The sequence below is a fragment of the Micrasema longulum genome, unplaced genomic scaffold (genome assembly GCF_059751315.1).
Source record: "Micrasema longulum isolate JH-2025_06_02 unplaced genomic scaffold, ASM5975131v1 h1tg002119l, whole genome shotgun sequence".
NCBI lineage: Eukaryota > Metazoa > Arthropoda > Insecta > Trichoptera > Brachycentridae > Micrasema > Micrasema longulum.
In genome coordinates this window covers 87,822-112,997 of record NW_028279284.1, presented here as the reverse complement: position 1 = coordinate 112,997, position 25,176 = coordinate 87,822, and the positions used below count along the sequence as shown (strand labels likewise).

The 25,176-nt window shown below is 32.2% G+C and overlaps 3 protein-coding genes across 3 annotated transcripts; 1 reads left to right on the top strand and 2 right to left on the bottom strand.

Annotated features, from left to right (window-relative positions):
- Positions 1 to 156: 156 nt before the first annotated feature.
- Positions 157 to 8,596, bottom strand: LOC148272985 (uncharacterized). Its single transcript, XM_088239305.1, has 6 exons — positions 8,480 to 8,596; positions 8,041 to 8,226; positions 7,824 to 7,960; positions 4,960 to 5,117; positions 3,056 to 4,276; positions 157 to 1,384 (listed from the first exon to the last, which is right to left on the bottom strand). The coding sequence occupies exons 1-5, from the start codon at positions 8,514 to 8,516 to the stop codon at positions 4,108 to 4,110; spliced, it is 687 nt and encodes a 228-aa protein (XP_088095431.1). The 5' UTR covers positions 8,517 to 8,596; the 3' UTR covers positions 157 to 1,384; positions 3,056 to 4,107.
- Positions 8,334 to 16,186, top strand: LOC148272984 (CDK5RAP1-like protein). The gene is made up of 7 exons (XM_088239304.1): positions 8,334 to 8,415; positions 12,317 to 12,931; positions 13,597 to 13,747; positions 13,826 to 14,174; positions 14,266 to 14,422; positions 15,389 to 15,516; positions 15,671 to 16,186. The coding sequence occupies exons 2-7, from the start codon at positions 12,346 to 12,348 to the stop codon at positions 16,076 to 16,078; spliced, it is 1,779 nt and encodes a 592-aa protein (XP_088095430.1). The 5' UTR covers positions 8,334 to 8,415; positions 12,317 to 12,345; the 3' UTR covers positions 16,079 to 16,186.
- On the bottom strand, positions 16,076 to 23,766 carry dgo (ankyrin repeat domain containing protein 6 diego). The gene is made up of 3 exons (XM_088239303.1): positions 23,669 to 23,766; positions 20,377 to 20,571; positions 16,076 to 19,699 (listed from the first exon to the last, which is right to left on the bottom strand). The coding sequence occupies exon 3, from the start codon at positions 19,565 to 19,567 to the stop codon at positions 16,526 to 16,528; it is 3,042 nt and encodes a 1,013-aa protein (XP_088095429.1). The 5' UTR covers positions 19,568 to 19,699; positions 20,377 to 20,571; positions 23,669 to 23,766; the 3' UTR covers positions 16,076 to 16,525.
- Between the last annotated feature and the right edge of the window lie 1,410 nt (positions 23,767 to 25,176).

The window sequence follows — 25,176 nt, the reverse complement described above, 5'->3', positions numbered from 1 at the left end:
ATCTATGTTGTTTGAATATAAAAATTTACAATGAATGTTTTGTTTTTTGTTTGAAATATTACCTACTGTATTTAAGTTACACCTTACGTATGTATTATATAACCCTGAAGAGGGCAACGTGAGTTACCGAAACTAGTTGGTTGTGACAATAAAAAGTGGTTCATAAAACAGAGTCATTTTATTTATACCTTTAAAATATTACAATGAACTACAAAGTTATTGCTACAAACATCCAAAATAATATTTTTATGGAAATATGTTTTTGATTGAAATATTATCAACTTCTATTTAATTACTTATTTTAGAATCTAACTATGATAATTGATAGTTTTGTAAAATAATGTTACAAGGCAACAGTTTTTGAAATACTTATATTAGATTCGGTGATGAAAGGCAGTATGTAGGTATTTCATATTAGAATTAATTAAATACAGAGTTCAATATCTTTGCAAATATACAGACTGTATATCATATATTTCGTAACACGGTTATATTAAAGCTAAAGAATATTTTGAAATACATGCTAGAATAAGTAAAAAAAATATTGTTGCTGACCAATATTGGATATTTCAGAATACAGTGTACTTACTGCAGACAAAGATAATAACTCTTGTTTTACATTCATTTCAGAATTCAAAAGCAGAAAATCTATATTCTCAATGAGGAAGTTCTCAGTTTTCATGCGGAAAAAGATAGAGCATTTAATTACATGACAAAGTTTCTCAAAAATGTATGAAAAAATTCATAAAAATAAACTACTTTGAACTAAATCACAGGTTCTTCCAAATCAACCAATAATAAGAGTATTGTGATAGATTTAAAGTTTCCGGGAAGTCAACTAACCAATCAGCAGAACTCACAGACAAGAACTTGTGACGTCACGGGAGGAGTAATTAAATAATTACCAAACTTTAAAAAGTCATAGCGCTAATACATAAAAATATTTTTCTGAAATATTTAAGCTTAGTTTGATAGCCCATCAACAAATAATAAAAAAACACTGAAATTTCTCACTGCATAAGTAAAGTTTTGTATTTAGAGAAAACTTTTATTGTTTGTTATTATGCTGTAGACTGTCTCTGTGCAGTTTCATTTTCTGTGTAACTTGCTTAAATTTAAAATGTGAAATCATTTCACGATTATTATTATTATTAATTTCGTCAGTAAAAAAATTAAAATAAATCAAATTTTTAAGTCAAGACTATAATGAACGTGGACAAAAAATCATCGCATTTATCTGTTACTGCACCCTTTGACTTTAGTGAAACCCTCTTCTGCGAAACCATTTATCAATAATCTTTCAATCGTTCCTTCAAAGAAACCCAAATCAACTCTTTGTAGTCGAGGGTCGGGTAATCTTTTACCTTATATATAAAGGTAATTTCTACACCGCAAGACAAAAAAAATTACGAGTTTACCTGCTACCGCGCCCCTTGACTTTACTGAACCCTTTTTCTAAGAAATCCTTTATCGATACCTCTTTCTTTTGTTTAATAAATTAAGGACACTATGTGTCACCTTTCTACAATATTTACATTTTAAAATGTCTCAACAGTCTTGTTTTACCCGCGTTTGAGTGAACATAACACAACAATCATGGAAAGTGCAAAGCAAATGTCGATTGCGATAAAATCCAAAATAATCACATTGTCGCAAGAAAACATATCTAATTGTGAAATATCTCGTCGAGTTGGGTATTCAGAAGGTGCAGTGAGGTTTTTATTAAAAAAAATCCAAGAAACTGGATCCATAGAACGGAAAAAAGGAAGCGGACGGGGGCGCGTGACATCTGCCCGAGATGATCGCTTAATAAAAAAAATTGTTATGCGCGATCGATTTTTAACGGCACCTGAAATACACGCAGAGGTGCAGTCTACCAGCACATCAACATTTTCAGTAAAAACAGTGTCCAGGCGGCTGTTGGAGCATGGTTTCCAAGCACGGAGTCCCGCAAAGAAACCATTACTTACGGACAAAATGAAGAAGGCTAGACTGGATTGGGCGAAAGAGCACCAGAATTGGACCTTGGAGGATTGGCAAAATGTTGTTTTCTCTGATGAATCAAAATTCAGCCTTTTTGGTCCAGACGGCAGAAAGATAGTTCGACGAAAACGTGGGGAAAGATATCATCCGTCGTGCGTCACTCGAACCGTTAAACATTCACCCTACGTGATGATTTGGGGGTGCATGACAGCATACGGTTTAGGACCTCTAAATTTTGTACAGGGTACGATGAATGCCATTCAGTACAAAAAAGTGTTAAAAAAACATATTATTCCAACAATCGAGGACATTACGCAGTATACCGCGGACCCAATTTTTCAGGACGATTCTGCGCCGTGCCATAGAGCCCGCACTGTGAGTACAAATATATATATTTTTAAATGCATTTTGTGACCACATGATAAATAATTTATTGTTTTTTTATAGATCAATGAATTCAAGGAGAAAATTGGCTTAAAATCGTTGACGTGGCCCGGGAATAGCCCTGATTTGAACCCGATAGAAAATTTATGGGCGATTATGAAAAAAAAAGTCGGGAAAAAAAAATCAAAAAACATTGAGGAATTAAAAAAAAACTTAATTCAAGTTTGGGAAGAAGAAATAACATCAGAAATTTTAGATTCGCTTAACGCTTCTCTAAATAATAGAATTTTACATGTTATAAAAAATAAAGGTGAATTCACTAAGTACTAAATATTTTTAAATGTTATAAATATGTTTAAATGTAAAATACTTTAATTTAAAATAAAGCGATAAGAACCTACTTCTTAAATATGAATTAAAAAATAACATGTCTTTTATTATTCCATCACAAACACTCGACCATAAATGAACCGTTATGGGTCTCTAAGGTTCGGGTAATCTGATACCTGATATATAATGGCAATTTCTAAGTACAATTCATGAGTAAGATTTTTTATTTTAACCTTGAAATAACGAGTAGTCATCACATATGTCAAACAATATAAAAAAAACTAATTAAATATCAAGAATAATTCATTATATGTCAATTTTAGTTTTTTTTGAGAACTCGTAAATTTATTTGTCTTGCGGTGTATGTACAATTTAAGAATATAAAATTATGTTTATACCTAAAAGTGAAGAGGATTCATCGGATATGCAAACTAATAGACAATGAACGATTTGTATATCAAGTTCAATTCATTGTTGCCAATTTAGCGAGTGCGATGAATTTTTGTCCGTACATATTTACCAGTCAGTTAAATGGTTTGTTGCTGACCTTAAAACTATGCAAATCTCAATTTGCCAACACCTCAAACTTATGGTTTAATTAATCAATTTTTAACACATTCTATTCTGGTGTTTTAATTTTGTACAAAATATTTAAACGCACAACCAAAGCAAAAAATAAATTGTAACAAGTGGGGCTATGCAGCAAATTCATAGATACTATTGTCATGGTCCACCTTTGGATGATGATGGTAACTAAAAACTAACTCAATCATCCCTCTTGGCTGTCGGTGGGACTTGCTACCACTGGCAGAGGAGCTTTTAATTTCAGAAGTTTAATTATGTATCTGTGGTGAAATTAATAAAAAAAAGGGAATTTTTAAAATTCGCTGGAATTTGTCATAATTAATTTAAAATGTATTCAATTACATTAATTGAGTATATAAAGTTTACAATTTGCATGCAAGGTACTTGCGTGTACATAATATGTTTATATTTACACTTTTTTATTTGACGTATAACTTAATGAAAGTATAAACATTTTGAATGATTATATGTATTAGTTTTTGTAATACATAATTATTATTGATTTGCTTATTATACACATGCCAATAATAAGTCTCAGAAAGGGACTAAACTGTCTTTTTATTCAAGATTTTTTTTTAAATCATGCTTAGTCCACTAAAACTTTAAACAAGAGTTGAATTCACAATAAACCATTTATTTGAAATACAATAATTCAAAACATAAAAGTACTTTTTTTAATTAGCTTTTTGTATGATAAATTATGCACATAAAATTTCAAACAGTTTGACAAATGATTTAATTAAATTGAACTGATTAAAACTAAGGAATATAACTGTCAAATTAAATAACTTACTTCAATAAAAAAAAACATTTAAAGCTAAGATATTATTTGCTTAGCCTAAATGATGAAATGGAAAATTTAGAGCTTGGGTTTGAAGTTGGATTGACTTTTTCCATTGCTTCTTTTAAGTTTTTCTGGAAAATAGCCTTTTCATCACAAAATCCATGTTTTGTTTTTCCAAATGAATTCGGTCCAACTGATGTAGGAGTGTCTCTAAAATAAACATTCAATAAATCGTTGACAGAGTACAGTAGTTCAAATTTTATGCAAATTAAAGATTAACTACCTACAAATCAGAATTCTGCGTATATAATTGCAGTAGACCATTATTAGAGTATTATAGTAGGTAGGTATACAAACCTTATTTTGAGAATGTTGGATTGTTTATGCATAAGTATTTGTTATAATTTCTTATTTTGTTTTATTTAGATTATAAAATTAAATGTATTTTCTCGACCCACTCAAAGCTGGCAATATTATTTAAGCCATAAACCATGAAACTGGGGATTTGCAGGTTTATCATTAATTATATTTTTCATACCGAAATTTATTCAAAAAGCACTATAGTTATAAAAATAATTTCAATAATTATTGAAAATTTGCATTTTATTTTTTAAATAAATTATAAGCAAACTAAAGTGTTTTAATTTTGATATGATTAAAAAAATATATATTTACATAAATTACAAAATTAAATAGTGTACTACGTGAACACATTATGCATTAATAATCATGGCGGATTGGCTTAAAGTAAATACCTTTTTAGTGATCTTCAGCAAATTCAGCATTTGAATGCTGTCCAAAATGTAAGAAGAGCGAGCAATACATAGAATAACCACTAAGGAAAACATCACCGGTATCTTAAAGGCTATTAAAATACAACATTAATTCCATACCTTCCAATATTTCTCATTCTCATTCTTGCTTCTGCCGGCATTTCTTCGGGTTCTTCATCACTGCCATCATTAAAGATGGAAGCAACTTGGGCAGCCGTCTTAACCAACGCAGTTGTCTGTAATGGTGGAGCATTCAATTCTATCTTAATGGGCTGAGTCTGAAAATGTAATATTTATAAGTTTTAAGTGCACTCAGCGGTCTATGGAAATACAATTGTTAGGCATCTCCTTAAAAGACCGAATAAGGAATGAGGAAATAAGACGCCGTACAAAGATTACCAATATTGCAGAAAGAGTGGGAAGACAAATAGGCAGTGGGCGAGTCATGTTGCAAGACAAGAAGTTAACAGGTTCACCCCCAGAACACTGAATTGGAGACCCTACGAAGAAAAAAAAAAGGAAAGTGGATTGACCACAGAGGAGATGGACTGATGACATTGTTGAACTCATGGGACATGGGTGGAAACAGAGTGCCCAGAACAGAAGCATGGAAAAATTTGGAAGAGGCCTATAGCCAGCAGTGGAGATAAATAGACTGATAAGAAGATTGTATATCATAAGAAAGATTTGTAACTTAAAGTTATACAATATGCTATTATAAAATATAAAAAAATAATAACTATGTGGTAGGTGTATCAAATGATAAATAATTATGCTGTAAAAATAGTGCGGCATTACTCGATCGATAGAATATTAATATAAGTGTAATTAATGACAACACAGATGTGAATAGCACAATCTAAAATTAATGAGAATAATATGGAAAATGTAGGCTTGTGGAAAACTGATTTTAAAATAGTTAAAAAATATCTATTGATATATCGCAGGGTAATTACTACAACTAGGTAACTTTAGTTTTTTATTGATGAATTATTGATTTAATTTTTGAAAATCCTCATTACATTTTACTCTGTTTTCACTATATGTTATTTTACTAATATAAAAAAAAATAATGGGGATTTTTAAATTTTGCAGGTTTGGGGAGTCCGACTGTCAATTTTACTATGTGGGTATACATGCCCCTGAAGTATGCTTAAATTTTCAGCTGTATTCGTTGTTTACTTTGTCTGTGGCAGCCGCTAAGTTTAGATGTGTTTTTATGAGCTCGGCAATTTTCATTTGTTAAAAAAAATGGATCAAAGAATTTTTATCATTTTGTTCAATTTTGTGTAAAAAATTCAATTAAGTGTGTGAAATGTTAACAAAGGCCTATGGTGAGTCTGCTATGAATAAAACAAGAGTTTGCGAGTGGTATAAGCGTTTCCAAGATGGCCGTGAAGACGTTGAAGATGATGAACAGCCCAGACGCCCCAGCACATTAAAAACCTATGAAACGTGGAAAAGGTGAGTGAAATGGTTATAAACGATCGCCGATCACAATCAGAGAAGTCGCCGATGATGTTGGCATATCGATTGGCTCATGCCATGATTTTTTTTTCAAATAGTTTTGGGTATGAAACGCTTGGCAGGAAAATTTGTTCCAAAATTGCTGAGTTTTGAACAAAGACAGTGGCGAATGGAAGTTGCTCAAATGTCACTAAATGAAGTCAACAACGATGCAGAATTACTGAAACGTGTTATACCAGGTGACGAAACATGGGTTTACAGATATGACGTCGAAACTAAGGCTCAATCGTCCCAGTGGACGCATTCTGGATCACTAAGACCGAAAAAGGCTCGACAAGTACGTTCGAACGTGAAGGTGAAGCTCACTGTGTTCTTCGATTTTAATGGCATAGTGCATTTTTCATGCCACGAGGTCAAACGGACAATAAGGAGTACTACCTACAAGTTTAACACCGTTTGCGTGAAGCAATCCGAAGAAAACGCCCAGATTTGTGGCAAAACAATTCATGGTTTTTGCACCATGATAATGCACCTGCTCACACTTCATTGCTAGTTTGTGAATTTTTGACCAAAAACAATACTGTGATGATGCCCAAGCCTCCATATTCGCCAGACATGGCTCCGTGTGACTTTTTCCTATTTCCAAAAATAAAGAGAACCTTTAAGGGCTGTCGCTTTACAAGCATAGATAACAATAATAAATAAATAACCCTAGTTAGATTGTCAAAGCAACTTTGTATGAATGTATAATTTTATGTATATAATATAATAAATAAATAAATTTTCGATTTCAGAATATTTTAGTTAACCACAAAAAACACATTTTTGTATCCTCCTCCATGAATACTACAAATAGACAAGTGGTGCATTCAAATCATCATAATATTATTAAAATAGATCACGACTATTTATATCATTCATATAAAAATGTGTTTTCAGTGGTTAACTCCAAAATTCTGATTTTAAAGTTAACCAGTTGCAGTAATTCATCATTATTCCCTTTCAATAGGGCACTGGATTGTTACACCAATCGCAGCCGTATCTTGATCATTTTTGTTACATGAAGGTAAGGTGATCAGTCTAACGCTTCAGCTACCAGCTCAGGGACTATGAAATATTCTAGTGTGAAAACACCCTTTTAAATAAATATTTCATGGCAACCATGTCGGGAATCAAACCCGAGACCTCTTTCATGGTAGGCAAACGAACTGACATTTACACCTGTGAGGCCGGCTGCAGTAATTACCCTACGACATGTAAGTTTACTTACTGCTGAGGTACAATTCCGAGGTAACAATATTACAACATATATTACAATTAAACAATAAGACAATATTGTGACAACACTAGGTAAGGTTATCCAGTCACATCAGATGAAATATTATAGTGAAAAAATGTTTTTTTTTAAATAATTTATGTAATCATAACCAGGAATCAAATGCAGAACCTCAAATGTGGTAGCCAAATGGGCTAACTGCTATACCCTGAGGAAGACAGACATGATAATATCATAATACCTTGGGTGCTGTATTCTTGAATCCAATTAATATTTTACTAATCCTGGATGCTGACGGTAGGGAAGATTCTAAAGTATCTTTTGATGTTTGTCCTTCATCTCTAGGAGGACTTATGGACATTTCCCTCACGTTAGTATCTAGAACATCCAAATCATGTAATCGCAGCAAAGAATGCCCATTCTAGAAAGCAAGCAACAAATGTATTTAAGTTAGGTACCTGGTTCTCTTTTATTTTTGGAGGTAATCTTATCTTCCCTAGACCTGGAACGATGCCGCGGTCTGTCACGAGACCTGCTCCTGTCTCGTCTTCCTCGCTTTTCAGAGCGTCTCTCATTATCCCAAGAGCCATCGGATTCTTTGCGGTAACGGTCACCTCTGCTTTTATGACCGGATCTGGAAGACCCTGGTAAGATGAAACACTGGCAAAATAAGATCAAATGAAGATATTTACGTGAAAACGAAAACCAATCACTAAAAACATAAACAAGTCATTTCTGAAAGCAATTTCTCGGGAATGTTGAGAACAGTATGGCAACGCTGTCAGATTGACATATCTTCGTAGTGCTTGAAGTCCGATAATTAACAAAAACAGGTACCAAATTAAGCACATACAATAATAAAAACAGTAAAAAAGCACGTTATATATTTTGCAGTACCTCTGCTACGATTATCTTCCAAATCGCGTTCGCTCATTTTCACTTATTGGATTCGTAGAATTGAGAACGCTTTGCACGGTGACTCTTACGAAATAATTATTACCAGTTGCCAGCCTCTCTTTACAAATTTACCTTACTTTTTTATAATAATAATAGTACTTACCTTGTAAATTAGATGCATCTTGCGATATTATAAATAATATTTCTTTTATTGGTATAAATTAGGCGAACTCTTTAATTAACATTTACGCGTATTTATTTATTTTGGTATCCTTATACTGTGTAGGCATGTGTATTATGTTGTAAATAATACCTGTATTGGGGATTGTAAGGACATTTGTTAGGTAGATGCATAAAATTGATGGGAATAGTGTAAAAGTATGTGGATCTTTAACATTATCTATAATACAATAATATGTCTGTTCAACCCATTATGTGTGTATGCAATGTATAAAATATCTGTATCCAACTACCTGCAATAAAATTTTAATGTCAGAATAATGTCAATTAAGCTAGGGTTTCCTAGGACAGCGGTGCCCGTATCTTAACGGCCGTAGTGAACGGTGATGCGGTAGGCAGCCGTCGTAGCGGTGAATAGAGAGTGGTTTTATTTTTTAACGGTGTTATCAACACCATTTTTATAGGAAACCACACTCTAGTCACCGTTACGACGGCTGTCAACCGCATCACTGTTCACTACGGCCGTTAAAATACGGGCACCGCTGTCCTAGGAAACCCTAGCTTTACACCCACTCTATTAAATATTGTTTAACTGCTTAGAGTTTTATTTTATTGTATTTAGTTTATTTATTTGATTCTAAACTAATTCACACATAATTTCAAAATGAAAACACTCGTTACCTATTAATTATACCACCATAGTAAAAGCATATAAATTACGTAGAAAGTCCGTGTCCAATAGAAATATACGTTTTACTCCTTTATACATATTTAGTACAAACATGCTCAAGGATTTTCAAGATGGCCATCTTCATATTAACTTGTTTCATTTTATAAGTAGTTACCATGCGCGATCCATTCATAGAACGCATGGAACCATTGGTTTCCCTAAATTTAGACTAATAATGTTCACAAAATAGCATGTTTAATAAATTAATAATCAGTCTTAATACCTAACATTCAGATTACTTGAGGGTTTTTCAATAAGAGCGGGTAGATAATGAAATGAAATAAAACAAGTTGCGTGTGAGGTATTAACAAAAATCTTTTTTTATTTGAAAGGTGCATATGTGTCATTAACTGTGAAATATGACATCGTTTAAATGCCCGCCTCGGCTTTTTACGGTGGCACGGATCCGAGTGGTCCAATTTTCAATGACTCTTCCGCGTAGATCGGGCTGAATTTAAGCGATGGCCTGTGTTATGTTCATCTTTAGGGCATTGGTCGATTGCGGTTTATTTGCATAGACCTGATACTTCAAGAAACCTCACAAGAAAAAGTCTAGCAGGGGTCAAATCGCCTGACCTCGTTGGCTAATTCAGATCACCCTGCGAGAGATAACCTTATTCTCAAATCGCTCATGCAGAATGTCAATCGTGGCGTCCGCTGTGTGGCACGTAGCGCTGTCCTGCTGGAACCACATGTCGTCTAGGTCCATATGGTTCAATTTGGGTCATAACGTCGTTTTCAAAAAAGTACGGACCAATGGCGCCACCGGCCCAAAATCCTCCAAAGTTCTCGTTATTTACCCAAATATTTCAATTTTCAGAACATTTCTTAAAAGTCATAAATAACTTGTGCTGGAAAAATGGGAATCGTGTTGTAATAGTATCGTGAGTTTTCAACACTACTATGGGACTATAACCCGGTGAATAAATATACCTAGACGATATTCATAGTCCTTGCTGCATAAAAATTGTCTTAATTCCACTTCAAACATAATTTGAGGAGCAACACATCAAATTTTATTTTGTCCACATTAGTATTATTATTTTAAAACGGAAAAAATGGAGATTTTACTATTTAAACTATATTAAACAAAGTTTATTTCTATATAATACCCCAAATACCTTAGAAATTGTACAGAATTAAATAGACAGATTACATAACTTTTATTGTAGGAAATAATTTATAAAGTGTTATTAAACATGTCTTCATTATTACAATGAAAACACTGTCAAAAAACTTGGTTTCAATTCATAAGCTAGTAGGTTCACATGGATATTGTGGTGGATTGTTGTGGACATACTGTCATTTGATATTTATCAACTCAAATTATTTAATAAAATAATAAAACAACTTTGTTTTTAACTCAGAGTAATATAGTTTGGCGCATTATTATTCTGTGGTTTTGAACCACTATTTTTTTTTTTTTCACCGACCGGTTTCAAAGCAAACAAGCTTCTTCGTCAAGGTTTACGTAACTAATTAATTATTTCCTATTTATTTTTTTCATGTTTACTAAATACTACACGTAGAGCCAATAAATCAAATCTTTTTTTCCCCTAAAAGGTTGGTAATTTGAGATGAATATTTTCGAAGCTAGACAGGAGTGGACTAAAAAAGTTTTTTTTATTGGGTTATCAATTATTTTTTTCTTATTATGAATCGCTTTTTTAATTTCTATGTTATGTAATTTTAATATTTTATTTTCAACGTGAAGTTAAATATATTAATTCTTTTAATACTTTTAATCCAGCGTCTTTATTGAAATTATGATTATTTTCTATCAGATGGTTCGCGAATTTAGAAAAATTATTATTATTTAGGCACCTTAAGTGTTCTTTTACTCTAATATTGAAGTTTCTTTTAGTTCTTCCAATGTAGATTGAATCGCAATCATTACAATTTAATTGGTATATGATTTATTACATTTATGGACACTGTCTTTGTGATTTTTTAACAATGTTCCTATATTATTAGTTGTGTAGAATTCAGGTTTAATGTTTGATGGTAGGAAATTAGATAATTGTTTGGAAAAAATGCCATTTATAAAAATAATCCACCTCTATTTTTTAGGTGGGTTTGTTTTATTTACTGCGGTAGTAGAATATAAATATTTATTTTTAAGTTTGCGTTTTTGTTTTTGATTTAATATTTTATCATTTAAGTTCTCATTATATCCATTATTATAAGCTATATGTTTTATTGTATTCAGTTCTTTTTTAAATTAGTATCATCTAGTGGAATGTTAATTAACCTATGTTTAATTTAATAGAAGGCGGAATGTTCATGGGCAATCGGATGATTTGAAGAATTATGAATAATTGTGTCTGTATATGTTGGTTTATGGTAGATATCGAAATATTTTTTTATTTTTGTATTGTTAAAGACAAGTCAAGAAAGTTTAGTTTCTTACCTTTTTCTATTTCTAAACTAAATTTTATTTCTTTACATAATGAATTTAGGAAATTAAGAAAGTTCTGGGTCCGACCTTGTAAATAAACAAAAAACATCATCCACATAACGTCGCCATAATTTGATACGTTTGAGAAGTGGTGATTTACTTTAAAATATTTATTTTGAAGAAGAAGCTCGTTTGCTTTGAAACCGGTCGGTGAAAAAATAATAAATTAGTTATTAAAAACAAAGTTGTTCTATTTATTTTATAATAATGAATTACCACAAAGTTAGTGCTTTCAACATAAAATTTATACAAATACTTTAATGCTAGGTAACATGGTACAGCTAATTATTGTTTTCCTGCATTTTGTTTATAGATTTAAATACAAAATGTACGCATGTGACTTTTAACTTGAATGTATTTATAAATGTGTACTAACCATATATATTTATGTTTAATGTCTCTTTTATTCATTTCACTTTTTATGAATAGATAATAACTTTATAATATTCTGTTTTTTTTCTGATTCCAGATATATCTTTTAATTAAAGCAGACGTTAAATGAAAATGAATACTGCTTTCTTATTAGATATTGCACGAAGATTAACATACAAAAATGCAAATTTATTGTTTAGAAAATCACGGGAACAATGTTGCTCCACTATTGGTGGATCAAAGGAAGTTCCAAAAAGACTAAATTCTGATTTAATGAAAAAAATACATAATGGTCCAGGTTTATCAGATTTTATATCATCTGAAACTCCATCGTCTAATAAGATTATTAATGTAGTAGAAGATTATATCCCATACATTAATAAAAATTTAATGTCTTCTATGCAACGAAAAGTTTATTTTGATATTTATGGTTGTCAAATGAATGTTAATGATACTGAAATTGTTTGGTCTATTTTAAAATCAAATGGTTTTATCAAAACTGACAAAATTGAAGAAGCTGATGTTATATTAGTTATCACTTGTGCAATTAGAGATAGTGCTGAAATCAAGATATGGAACCGTCTGGATTATTTGAGAGGTTTAAAAAGAAGGCAGTCGAAATTAAAACATCCTATAAAAATTGGTATTCTTGGATGCATGGCTGAGCGTCTTAAACACCAACTGCTTGAAAAAGAGCAAGCAATAGATATTGGTGAGTTAATTACAGTGCGTTAGAATGTTTAATAACCTTTTTTAAATACTAGTGTCTGTCGGTGAACCAAGTAAACATGCAATTTTTGCATTCATGTTTGAATGATTTATATGAAAACTTTTTGTTACACTCACATAAGCTAAGTTTATTAAAGAGTTGAATGGATTGTACATAAATTTTTCAAATAACATAAATAATATTATGTAGGTACTTATTTCCGTACTAGCCTTTTCATTTCTAAAAGGCTATCATATTAAATGTTTACTGAATTCTTTTGCAAATGCAAAATTAATTTTTCACGGAAAAAAAATAAACTAAAGAAGGAATTTCCCCTTAGAAGTTTAATTAATTATAATTGGTTAAATGGTGCCATAATATTTGTCTACAAGAACATTCGTGGAAGAATGCAGTTGCAATCATGTATCAGTCTGTGTTTTTATAAAATGTCTGCTCTAAATATTATCATAAGTAAATAATAATATCATGATGCTACTAATATAATTAATAATACCTGAATTAGTCGAGTACAAAAATTTATATCATGCTCAAGATATAACTATTGCAATGTTTTTTTTTAGATTTCAAGTGAATTTTTAAAAACATTTTTTGTGTGCAATAAAATACAGGTTTATAATTGAAATTTAAAATGAAAATAATCATTTCAGTTGCTGGACCCGATAGCTATAAAGATTTACCAAGACTATTGGCAATAACAGAAAATAATCAAACTGCTGTAAACGTTCTTCTTTCCCTTGATGAAACTTATGCTGACATCATGCCAGTGAGACTTAACAGTGATTTGAAATCAGCATTTGTGTAGGTTTTATAGATGTAATTAACATAAACATAAAGATATCTAAACATTTATAGTAAGTCATACTACATTAATTTTAGGTCCATTATGAGGGGATGTGATAACATGTGCTCATATTGTATCGTTCCTTTTACCAGAGGTAGAGAGCGCTCCAGACCTATTGACTCAATCGTAAAAGAAATAAAGCAGCTATCTGATCAAGGAGTAAAAGAAGTAACTTTATTGGGACAAAATGTAAATAGTTACAGATACTTATCAGAAAATGACAGCTTGCCTGAAGCAACAAAACTTGTCAAAGGATTCAAAACAGTTTATAAAGTGAAGACAGGTGGTCTTCGGTTTGCTGATCTTTTAGATAAAGTATCTGAAATCAGCCCTGATATGAGAATTCGTTTTACTTCCCCACATCCTAAAGACTTTCCGGATGAGGTAAACACTGATCTGAATACCATTTTAAATAGTATTGCCCATAGATTATGTCAGTTTAGTATGCAATACATGTCTTTTAATATTTTTGTAGGTATTGCAGATAATAAAAGACCGCCGAAACATCTGTAGATCTTTACACTTACCTGCTCAATCCGGTAACTCTGCAGTGCTTGAAAGAATGAGAAGGGGATATACTAGAGAAGCTTACTTAGATCTAATAGATCATGTAAGGCATACCATTCCAAATGGTTTGTTGAAAAAAATATTTTTTATGTTACATTTTTAAAAATTTACACTTAACCATAATGTATTGTGTAAAATCTTTTCAGAAGTGCTTTGTATGTGAAATTTTAATTAATGCTATAATTAAATTAGTATTTTCTATAAACGCTATTATGGAAATCTTTATTTAAATATAATGAGGTAGTTTTGTGATATTTTTTTTCATTTTATTTATTTCACTATTTTTACAATGTACAGAGGTTCTTTATTTCAGGTCTCGAATCTCCTGTCTTTAGGCAGGATATATTTTCATATATGTGTTGAATATCAGGCACCTATACCTAAAATTGTTCAAAATATTTTCTTGGGCATAATAATAATAGGAACATTTGATTTTGCAGTGAAAATTAGTTTAACATTAAAGATGGTTCTATTTAACAGATATTTTCTTAAACGTAGATTATCCTTTAACCATTTTTTGAAATATCATTTGACTTCTAGTACAATATACCAATAATTTACTCAAGAGCTCTATATACAAACATAAGCTTTTATACGCCTATTCACTGCAAATTTGTTTTTACTTCATCATTGCCAAACTATGAAAATTTAACTATATTATTGTTATTTTGTATTAGATTTAAATTATTGTGTTCTTTGAATCTATATACAGATAATGACTGGATTTTCTTTAGTGGAAGGGATTTGAGTGGGAAACTCCTTGATGATTTTCCGAATGTTTAAATTTACTGTTTACCATATTGATGTGCCATATGTATGTTTTTTAAAATTATTTTTTGTGTTTCTGATCCTTTATTTGTGGTGATATACTCATATGTCTGTGTCAACTAATTGCTCGTCCCATGATAACACAGGACTTTTAGTCCCATGGAGTTGAGACTTATGTCTCAAATAATGTGCAATAAACTAATGTACGTAAATAAATAAATACATAGTGACATATTTTAAATATTTACAATGAATGTTTTTAGTTGCTCTATCAAGTGACTTTATTTGTGGGTTTTGTGATGAAACTGATGAAGAATTTGAAGACACAATAACATTGATAGAAAAAGTCAAATATAATATCGCATTTCTGTTTCCTTACAGCATGAGAGAGGTGAGCTGGCAAAATTTTATTTTAAACACGTTCGCTTGTAATATTTGTATTAGAAGTTTAAACTCACCAAATCTTACTGATATTTTTACAATACAATAGTATTTTTTTTATTATTGTGTTTTCAAAATGTATTCACACTTTTATTTTTTTACAGAAAACTACAGCCCATCGCAGATACCAAGATAACGTACCGCCAGAAACTAAACAAAATAGACTTTTGAGGATGATTGAAGTATATCGGAAAGGAGCCGAAGAACTGAATATTGCTCAAATAGGAGAAATTCAAATTATCTTAGTAGAAGGAAAAAGCAGAAGAGTGGAATCCATGTTGGCAGGAAGAAATGATAAAAATAACAAAGTGGTTTTCCCCAATATTGAAATTCCAGCTTCTTTTTCAGAGACTGTTCCAACTAAAATTTGTGCAGGTGACTATGTAGCCGTCAAAATTAATAGTGCTAATTCACAAATATTAAATGCAACCCCTCTCTTCCATACATCTATATCTTTATTTGAGAGTTCACTTTGTGAGTATGAGGAAAAGCAATTAAAGTCATTTCAATAATACTGTATTACAAATTCATTTATTTATCATTACCTCGGATCATTTTGATTATAACTAATTTTTAAAAATAAATTTAAACATATAAATAAATTACATTATCAATTTTAACTTGGTGTTCTCTTAATATACATATATTTCTTAATTACCTATAGGTATAGCAAAAATATTTCCATATCCTAAGTAAAATAACCATAAATACATTTTGCAATAGTTAACAATAGTACATACATATATACATACTCTGTTTTCAAAATATAATTTTCTTTATAATATTTAGAAAATAAAACAATTAATTGCTTATAAAATAGTTATTAAAATAATTATTTGAATTTGTCTGGAAGCAAAATTGTTTTTATATTATTGGAAATAACAAATTGTATGTAGCCATAATATTATAAGATACTTGTACTTTTCTCATTAAAGCCACTTTTTGTTAGGTGCAAACAATTATACGAGACTGGATGCTCCAATATGAGAATGCGGAGGATTTATTATATTACTCCTTACTACTCTATTTATGGCAACACCTGGCTTTTGATTTGGCAAGTTCTCTGAACAATCAATATTACCCGATAAACTAGGAGAAGCTCCTTGTGAACTCCCATAAACTTTAGTGCTATAGCCAGAATCATTGTGAGAATCCCTGTCCAACTGACTTTGTAATTCAGAGAGATGTGTGTTGATGGCTAAATTATGCATATGGTTAGGCAAACTTTCAACAGGGTGACTATGTGAATGTAACATCTGTGCCCCCATAGGTGCATTTGCATCATTTGTTACAATGCCAATAGGAGGAAAGTTCCCTACCATAGGAGGATGAAGTTTGTGATCCAAGTTATCACTGGGAAACCTTTGATATCCCTGGTGTATATTTGTATCTCCCGGGTTTGATATCTCCATTTGAGAGTTATTATGGCTACCGTGTTTAATATACCCATGGGGTGTTCTTGATAATTCCCTGTTTATGTGGTCATGCATCATTTCGTTAAGTAAGTTATTGGAATTGAAAGCAGAATTTCTGCTTCGACTGTAGTTGGTAGAGTAAATATCAGGACTGTTTATATTTGGAGGTCCCAAATTATTAAAGCAAGGTGGGCTTAATGAAGTAGGATTATTGAAGTGAGGATGAAGTTGGGAATGTATATGATTAGAGGATTGATATTGAATAGGAATTCTATGATTTATTTGATTCTCATGTAACCTTTGCCTATTGGGTAAGTCGTGAAAATATGCATCTTTAGGGATTGGAAGCAAACTTCCTCTCAAAGCCATTTGGTTACCTTTATAAATGTACTGTCCATTCATCATTGTTTTGTGTGGTATTTGTGGCTGGGCATTTTGACCGGATATCATATTTTCATAATTGGGTAGAGGTAAGGTTGTGAGCAAATTTGAATTCTTCATTAACCCTGGTTCTAAAGTGCTTCTAATGGGAGTATCTTCTTCATCACTGCTTTCGGATTTATTGCCGTCAGATTTTTGTTGAAAATTGAACATTTTTCTCGAAGGAAATGGTATTAAGTTATGAAAACTAAACTTTTTCGGTGATTTGACATTTGGCTCGGGTTTGGAATTACTTAACTGGCTAGGACTTGGCTGAACTATAAGAGATGAATTTATTGGCTCAATCGTATTAAAATGAGTACTGTCGCTAAGTGGAATGGAATTATTTTGCCAATTATCATGTACAGAAGATTTAGATGGACTATTGAGGTAATTGGGGGATAAAGGCCTACTAATAGATCCATCTAAATTTCTTACTGGGGACTTAAGTTCTCTGATTGGGGATCTAGAAATTCGATGGATTTCATCCATCAGCTGCTTTTCTTGAATTTTAGCAACTAATTCATGAACAGATTTTCTATGTCCAATTTCACTTGTTTGTGTATTATGCATTTCAATGGTAGAGCTATTGTTTAAGGAATCTTGAAAGTCATTAGTAAAAGAATGAGAATGTGGGGATTCATGAAAATTATCATTACATCTGGCAACGTGTTTTGGGATTCTTATGTAACCATCATTTTCTATTTCCTCGAAACAGTTAACTGTACTGTTCTCCTTTTTATTCTCTGCAAACTGTGCTCCGCAGTCAATTGTAGAATCATCTTTAACAATTTCTGCAACCTTTTGATAATTGTTTGGAAATTGACTTTGATTTGTATTTGAAGAAGATGGCAAGTTTATAGTTTCTAAGTTTTTACCACTTATATTACTAAAACTTGATGCCCTAGTGAAAATTTTGTTTGGTGATGAGTATTTGTCATCACTTTCAGAATGGTGAGAACTATCACGTTTTACAGATGACAATTTACTGTGTATTGGTTTGGCATGAACTTCTGCAGTCACATTATGTGAAGACCCGCTGCCATTTCTAGTAAATTTACTGTGATTATAACTAAAGTTTGATGCAGCATCTGAAGATCTTAAGCTTCTACGATTCTGATCTAATCTCTGATCATTATCTGATCGACGATCAGAAGATATACTTGGTTCTTTACTTTTATGGTTTAAGGATTTAATGGCACTTTTATTATTAGAATGTGGAATGCAAGTTCCATCCAAAACATCGGCACTTTTTGAGGTACTTCGTAAAGATTTTCTAAAATCATCTATTTGATGTTGAGTATAAAAAGCTTTATCATTAAAATTCCGTATTATATTCCATGTTTTTGATGTTGCATCAAGCATTTCTAGGCTCTGAGTTCTTTTTAATGGTGGCAAATCAACAGAACCTTGTGGACTCATACCGATCTTTTTGACCCTTTCTGAAGCCCTAAACATTATCCCTCTAGTTAACCATTGTTCAAGATGCTGTTGTCTCTCTCGGCAAAGAACTCTTTCAGCAGCAACACATCTAGTCAACTCCGAAATCTGGCCTTGAGTTTTCAATTCTAAGTTTGTTACTTTTTGGTCGAGTTTTTCATGAGCTTTATCTATATGATGTTTTATTTCCTGCTTGTCTCTATTCAATTTGTCTTCCATGTGTCTGAAAAAGGGTGCACAGTAGCAAGTATATCCTACGCCTACTGGACCTTTACAGATATTCCCAGCTAAATCCAAATAATATTGTTCTCCCTTCTTTAAGGGCTCTTTGGGTAATGAATCTAGATTTGGTTGAGGAAAGTTTTTTGGATCGGGATAATAATGACATCCGTAAGGTGACCAATGTTTGGCGTTGCTTTCAAAATGGACATTTTTAGATTTTCTTTTTTCTTTATTTTTGCTAGGACTTGCGTAAATATCTTTCTTCTTGGATATATCAGCCAGGCCATCAGGAGTATCGAGAGATTTGTCTTGGCTTTTTTCTCTCGCTTTTTCTTTAGCCTTTCCATCTTTACGCGACTTTGAAGATTGAACACAGAGTATGTCAATTATTTCTTGTAATTCCTTTCGAACTGCAATGTCTTTTGGAGTTTCGGTTTGCTTATTTTTAAGAAATTTATTTGAACCCGCTTCAAGAAGAATTCTAGTAAGCTTTCTACGTCCCATTGCGGCCGCTATATGAAGAGCTGTGTCACCATTTTTATTCTGGTCAGAAACATGACATTCAGCTGAAATTAGAATTCTCGTAACTCCAGCATGTCCATATCTAGCTGATGTATGAAGTGAAGTATCGCCATACTAAAAAAAAAAGGAAATTTTATTTATTCAATCTATTAAAGTGGAATTATTTTTTTTATTTCACATCACACAATAAGGAATTTTTCACAACAATTTTTTTAATCACATTAATTTACACTCATTGCTCAGTAGGTACTTTGCAATCCTTAACTTGAAGTTCGTTAAGAACAATCTTTAGAAGGCTGGTTAAGCACACGGGGTGTTTCAATGTATGGAAGCGGCTACTTGCAGTTCAGGCAAACCTCCAACTTCTGGAGTGCTGAGTCATTTTCCAGTACCACGACTGTGGATAGATAAGGTAGCTGGTAACTGAGGAGATAACTCCAGGCTTGAAAACAAATATTGTGTACCATGACTCCCGGAAAAAAGAGCAATGGTATGATAAATAACCCTGTTTTCCTAAGAAAGTCATATTAAAACTCTTCTTTCCTTGGCCTCAGCTGGTAAACGCCTTTTAATATGTGAATATTATTGTGGGGATGATTTCCTTCAGGCCTTCGTGGGGGATTTATTATTTATGAAAAGAAAAAAACATTAACTCAAAAATCGCACTAAAAAGGCGCGAAATTTAAATATTCTATGAAATAAGAATGGAATTTAAAAAAATATTATTTCCCCTTTTATCGTGCACTGTTTATGGATAAATTTAGTTGGAATTACATTATTATAGGTCTTACATTATTTTGGATATCTGGGTCACAGCCGGCAAGTAAGATTTCCCTGCAAGTCTGGTTATGTCCATTTTGACAGGCGAGATGCAAAGGCGCGAACCCTCCACGATTGCGGGTGTGAGGACGCGCATGCGCCGATAGGAGGCGCGCGCAGCGGCTATACCCTTTCCACGCCGCTTCGTGTAGTGCAGTGTTGCCGTGCTGAAACAATATAACAAAAACAATTTTCAAAATGGAAAAGGCGGGTGGATAACTGCTACATAAATCGAAAATTTTATTCGAATTTTTTAAACTATGTTACTATTGGTCAACCTATTTTTTTTTATTAAATGAGGCTTATATTTTTTCTAAATTACTTTGGCACAAAACATTTGTGGTACTACATACTTTGCTCATCATACCTAAACCGTACATTTAGTGAATTATTGAATCTCATTTTCAAATATTTACTTAGGTTTACCAAAAGCTTTTAAGTTTGTACCAAGTAAAATATCTCCATTTTATCACTGCAATGCAACGTAGCAAAGAGCTTCCTACGTTAATGAGATACAACTCTTTATCAATGCATTTATGTTATTAATTTACGTTAATGAGATATAACTCTTTATCAATGCATTTATGTTATTAATGTGAGTATGTGGGTAAGTAAATACTTAAAGACTACAAGGCAGATTGTAGAATTCCTATTGTAAGGAGGTAGATTCTGGGTATCTACGAAGGATGGTATGTGATAATGAGTCTGGCTAATCTTACCCAGTCCGCGGCCATCTTGTAGGCTAAAGGGCGTGGTATTCGGTACGATGTTCCACAGCGATGAGTTATTTACGAGACTTTAAACAAACTCTACCCCCGAGGCCTCCGATCTGTACAATAAATATTCTTCTTAATACACACCGTGCGACGCAGGCTGTAATTACGCCAATGATACGGGCAAGTCGCTCCCACAACTGAAACATGCTACCGGCCAACAGTGTTTTAATGGAGCGTCTGATAATAATTATTAGACGTTACAACTTATGTTTCATAATCAAATAATTCATTAAATTTATGACAAAAGAGAAAAAAAAGCTAATTAGGGAGATCATTGAATCGACCTAACAATTTTTTTTAATGGAGGTATGGTACCTTTGCAATAAAATAACCCGTAAATCAAGGGTTTCCTAAATTTATAACGATATATACAAGATGGGGTGGAGCCGACAGAGTAGTTTTGAGGGATCACTGCTCGAGCTGGGGTTGAGGTAGGTAATTGAGAGTAGTTTCATTGTATTTTCACTATCATCCCATTTTTTGTCATTGTCATGATTTGGATTGGAGTAAATTGAGGTTTCGTTGTGCGCGTGTTTTACGAAAATAATCGCTCGGTGATTGCCACGCAAAGAGCTTTTATTTGACACTTCCGTATTCCGCGCACCATTTCCGTCCCTTCTGCTAACACGACAAAATTTTGTATTTGATAATTGAAATAAACTAGAAGGACTCTAATACAAGGTGGATATTTAGCACCCACAACAGTTAAAACCCCCAAAAATTTGTTGTTGGTTAGAACAGCATTTAAGCCGTCACTAAAACGCTAAGTCAGTTCATAGCCAACTTGCTGCGTTTTCTTGAAATCAAAAGCATGACAAATTTTTGAAAAAAATATTTTAGTTACCTGTCCAGTAGTTTTACGTAAATACCGGTCGTTCCAGAGCTTAAGAGTTCTGCCTCTTATTTTCTTTTTGGCAAAACTTAAAGGAAATCTGTCAAAATCAGAAGCTGTTTTTACGAGAGTAGCTTCTCGAGCCTTTTCATCTGCTTTTTCGTTGCCTTGAATTCCGCAGTGGCCCCTTATCCATCCGATATACACATTCTGTGATCTGGATTTTAGTTTGTGTATATGTGTATGAATGTCCATAATAAGAGGGTTGACTGAATTTCGATCAGCTATTGCTTGAACTCCTGATTTACAATCTGTCAAAACCATTATTTGCTTCCACCGGTTTGGTGGTTTCTTTAAGGCACAAGAGCATCTCTGATTGCAAATATTTCCGCCTAAAAAACAGAGCAGAAATCATCTAGTTTCAGATTTCTTGCCGGCAGCTCTCTAATGCCATCAAAGGGTACAAATGCGGCACTTTTTATTACTTAGTTGGTACAATAAAAATGGTCAGCAAGCATTATCAAAGGCTTCTTTAATATCCAGCGACATAGTTATGGTTAGTTTTTTGTCTTGCAATACAGTTTGTATCATCTTAACTGAAACATTTAAAGCATCTTCTGTCGATTTTTGTGAAATAAATCCAAATTGCTTAAGACTTAGTCTACCGTTTCGATGAAAATGCCAGTTAATTCGATTGACAATTGCCTTTTTTAACACTTTTCCAAAAACTGAAAGGAGATTAATTGGTCTATAAGATTTGATATCTTCTAGGTCTTCTTTTCCTGGTTTGGAATTCATTATGATTTTTGCTCTTTTCCACTGAGTAGGAAAATGGTTTATTCTTAGACACGCGTTGTTCATACTTAATAATAATGACCTATAAATGTTAAATAAATGAAGGCAAATATCCGCATTGAAATTATCTTCTCCGGGCGCTTTATCTGGATTCATATTTGATATGATATCTTCGATTTCTTCTTTTGTAAAAGATGTATCATTTGCAGTTTGTGGAATTATATCCGCCATCCTCCTATCTTGTATTTGCTCAAAAGTTTCTTGTTGTGTAGTATCATCTGGAAAAAACCTCTCCAACAAATGTTGAGCAGTTTCTTTAGCCGTTGCTAAGAGTTTGCTACTGTCTTTAAGTGTCAGTCGTGTTCAGTCGACTCCGTTCTACCTTGTCTAAAAATTTTAATATCTGATATCTATAGTTATTGTATAAATATATTTTTTTCTATGAAAATCAGCGGCTAGAGCATATTTTTTCTTTAACAAAAGAAGTGCTAGGAAGCCATTTCGTGTTTTTATTCGTCGCGTGCTCTAGCGCCACGAAGAAGAGCCACCAAGCGCGGTGTACCTTGAGAGGTGAAAAGGCCATTAAAAAACGAAGAAGAAGAAGCGCGGTGCTCAAGGTACATACTTGTTGCTTATATAATCATATTAACAGTTATCTATATAATTTTAAAATACCCAACTAACATATCAATAGTAACGTCATTTTTCCGCGATAAGTCACAACGAATTGATAAACAAGCTACCAACCTAACAACATTAAAAAATATACAACAAATCCCAAGAAAAAGTAGAGTTACCGTGTGAATGTTTAATATTATCTATATGGGTAATAATGTAATATTATTTGTTTAATTAACTTACGAGAGTATCCTGCCGATTGGGATCCGCTCCATGCTGTAGCAGAAAGTCTACGGCTTCCGAATGACCATCGGCAGCTGCCCTCTGCAATGCGGTGCACCCGTTCTAAAAAAGAAAATTTCCTCATAAATACGCGTAAACACAAAAAAAATTAGCGTAAAAATAGATTAATAATATTAAAAGAACTGGTTTTGTATGTATCATCCTATCGATAATTTTGACCAATTGAATAAATCTAACAGTTATCAAAGTAGGTGATATTACATTTCAATATAAAATTCAAGCGAGATTCATCCGAATGTTTATTTCAATAATACGTTCACAAACGTGTCTTGGATCGCTGGATGAAACTAACTTTCAAAATGATTATTGAAATCAATTTCGCTACGTTTTTTTTACGTTAGAAAAACGAAAAATGCCAATGTTCGTAATTGGTAGGATATTATAATATTTTGTTTATATTCAAGAAGGAAAATAGAGCAAACAGACATACTCTTGTAGTATATTTTTTTTATTTTTTTTTATTTTTTTTTATTTATTTATTTATTCATTCAAAATTAAATATTTATGAACTTATTAAGGCTTTTTAGGCTATGCCCGTGTCAAGCCACAATAAATAACAATAAAAATACATAGTAAAATTAATTAGATCAAATTATAATGACATAGAATCACAATCTAGAAAAAAAGGTAAATGTAATAAATAATCAAATTCCAAAGAATACAATGCAAAAAAGATATTCAGAAATAATTTTTAAAATATAAATTATACAAATTAGGAATCACACATAATCAAATATACAAAATAGCGGTATCATTAAAATCAACAAAATAATAGTAAAATATAGTAGTGTTAAAAAAAAATATCACAAAATAAGAGCATGATTTAAATCAACAGAAAAAGAATATATATATATATATATATAAAAGCATAATTGAAATGATAATTGAGTTATGTTTTCTAGAAATTCACTCAATTATAGTAAGAAATATAAGGAATAGGAGCAATAAATCATATGCCAAATAACAGTACGTACTAAATTAAATTATACAAAAATACATAATAAGAAAAACATAACAGTATAGGTTTCCTTTTTACATTATTAAACCAACATAGCCCATCAAGACTAGAAAAATTGAAACAATTAATTATTCTAATTCTATTCAAATGAGGTAAAAAAGAAGAGAATCTATTCCATGAACCTAACCACTAAGCATGTTTTGTATAAACCTACATCCCAGTTCATCGCTTTACTTCCCATTAAGCAGTTTGGATTCAAATTGTTTCTTGGTAGATATCTTTAGTACTCCGTGTCTTTGCGGTAATTTAGATCAATCTTATAACCGCATCCTGCGGTCTTTAATCCCGTAGCAATCTTGTTAGAGACCAGAGAGAAACTTTCGCCTTCGGTCGTGCCCAGAGTTCACTAAGCACGAAGACTTGTGGCTTTTAGAAACGATTCCCTTTTTTAAAACGTTGCGTCTAAGGTAGATACATCTAACCATTAGGT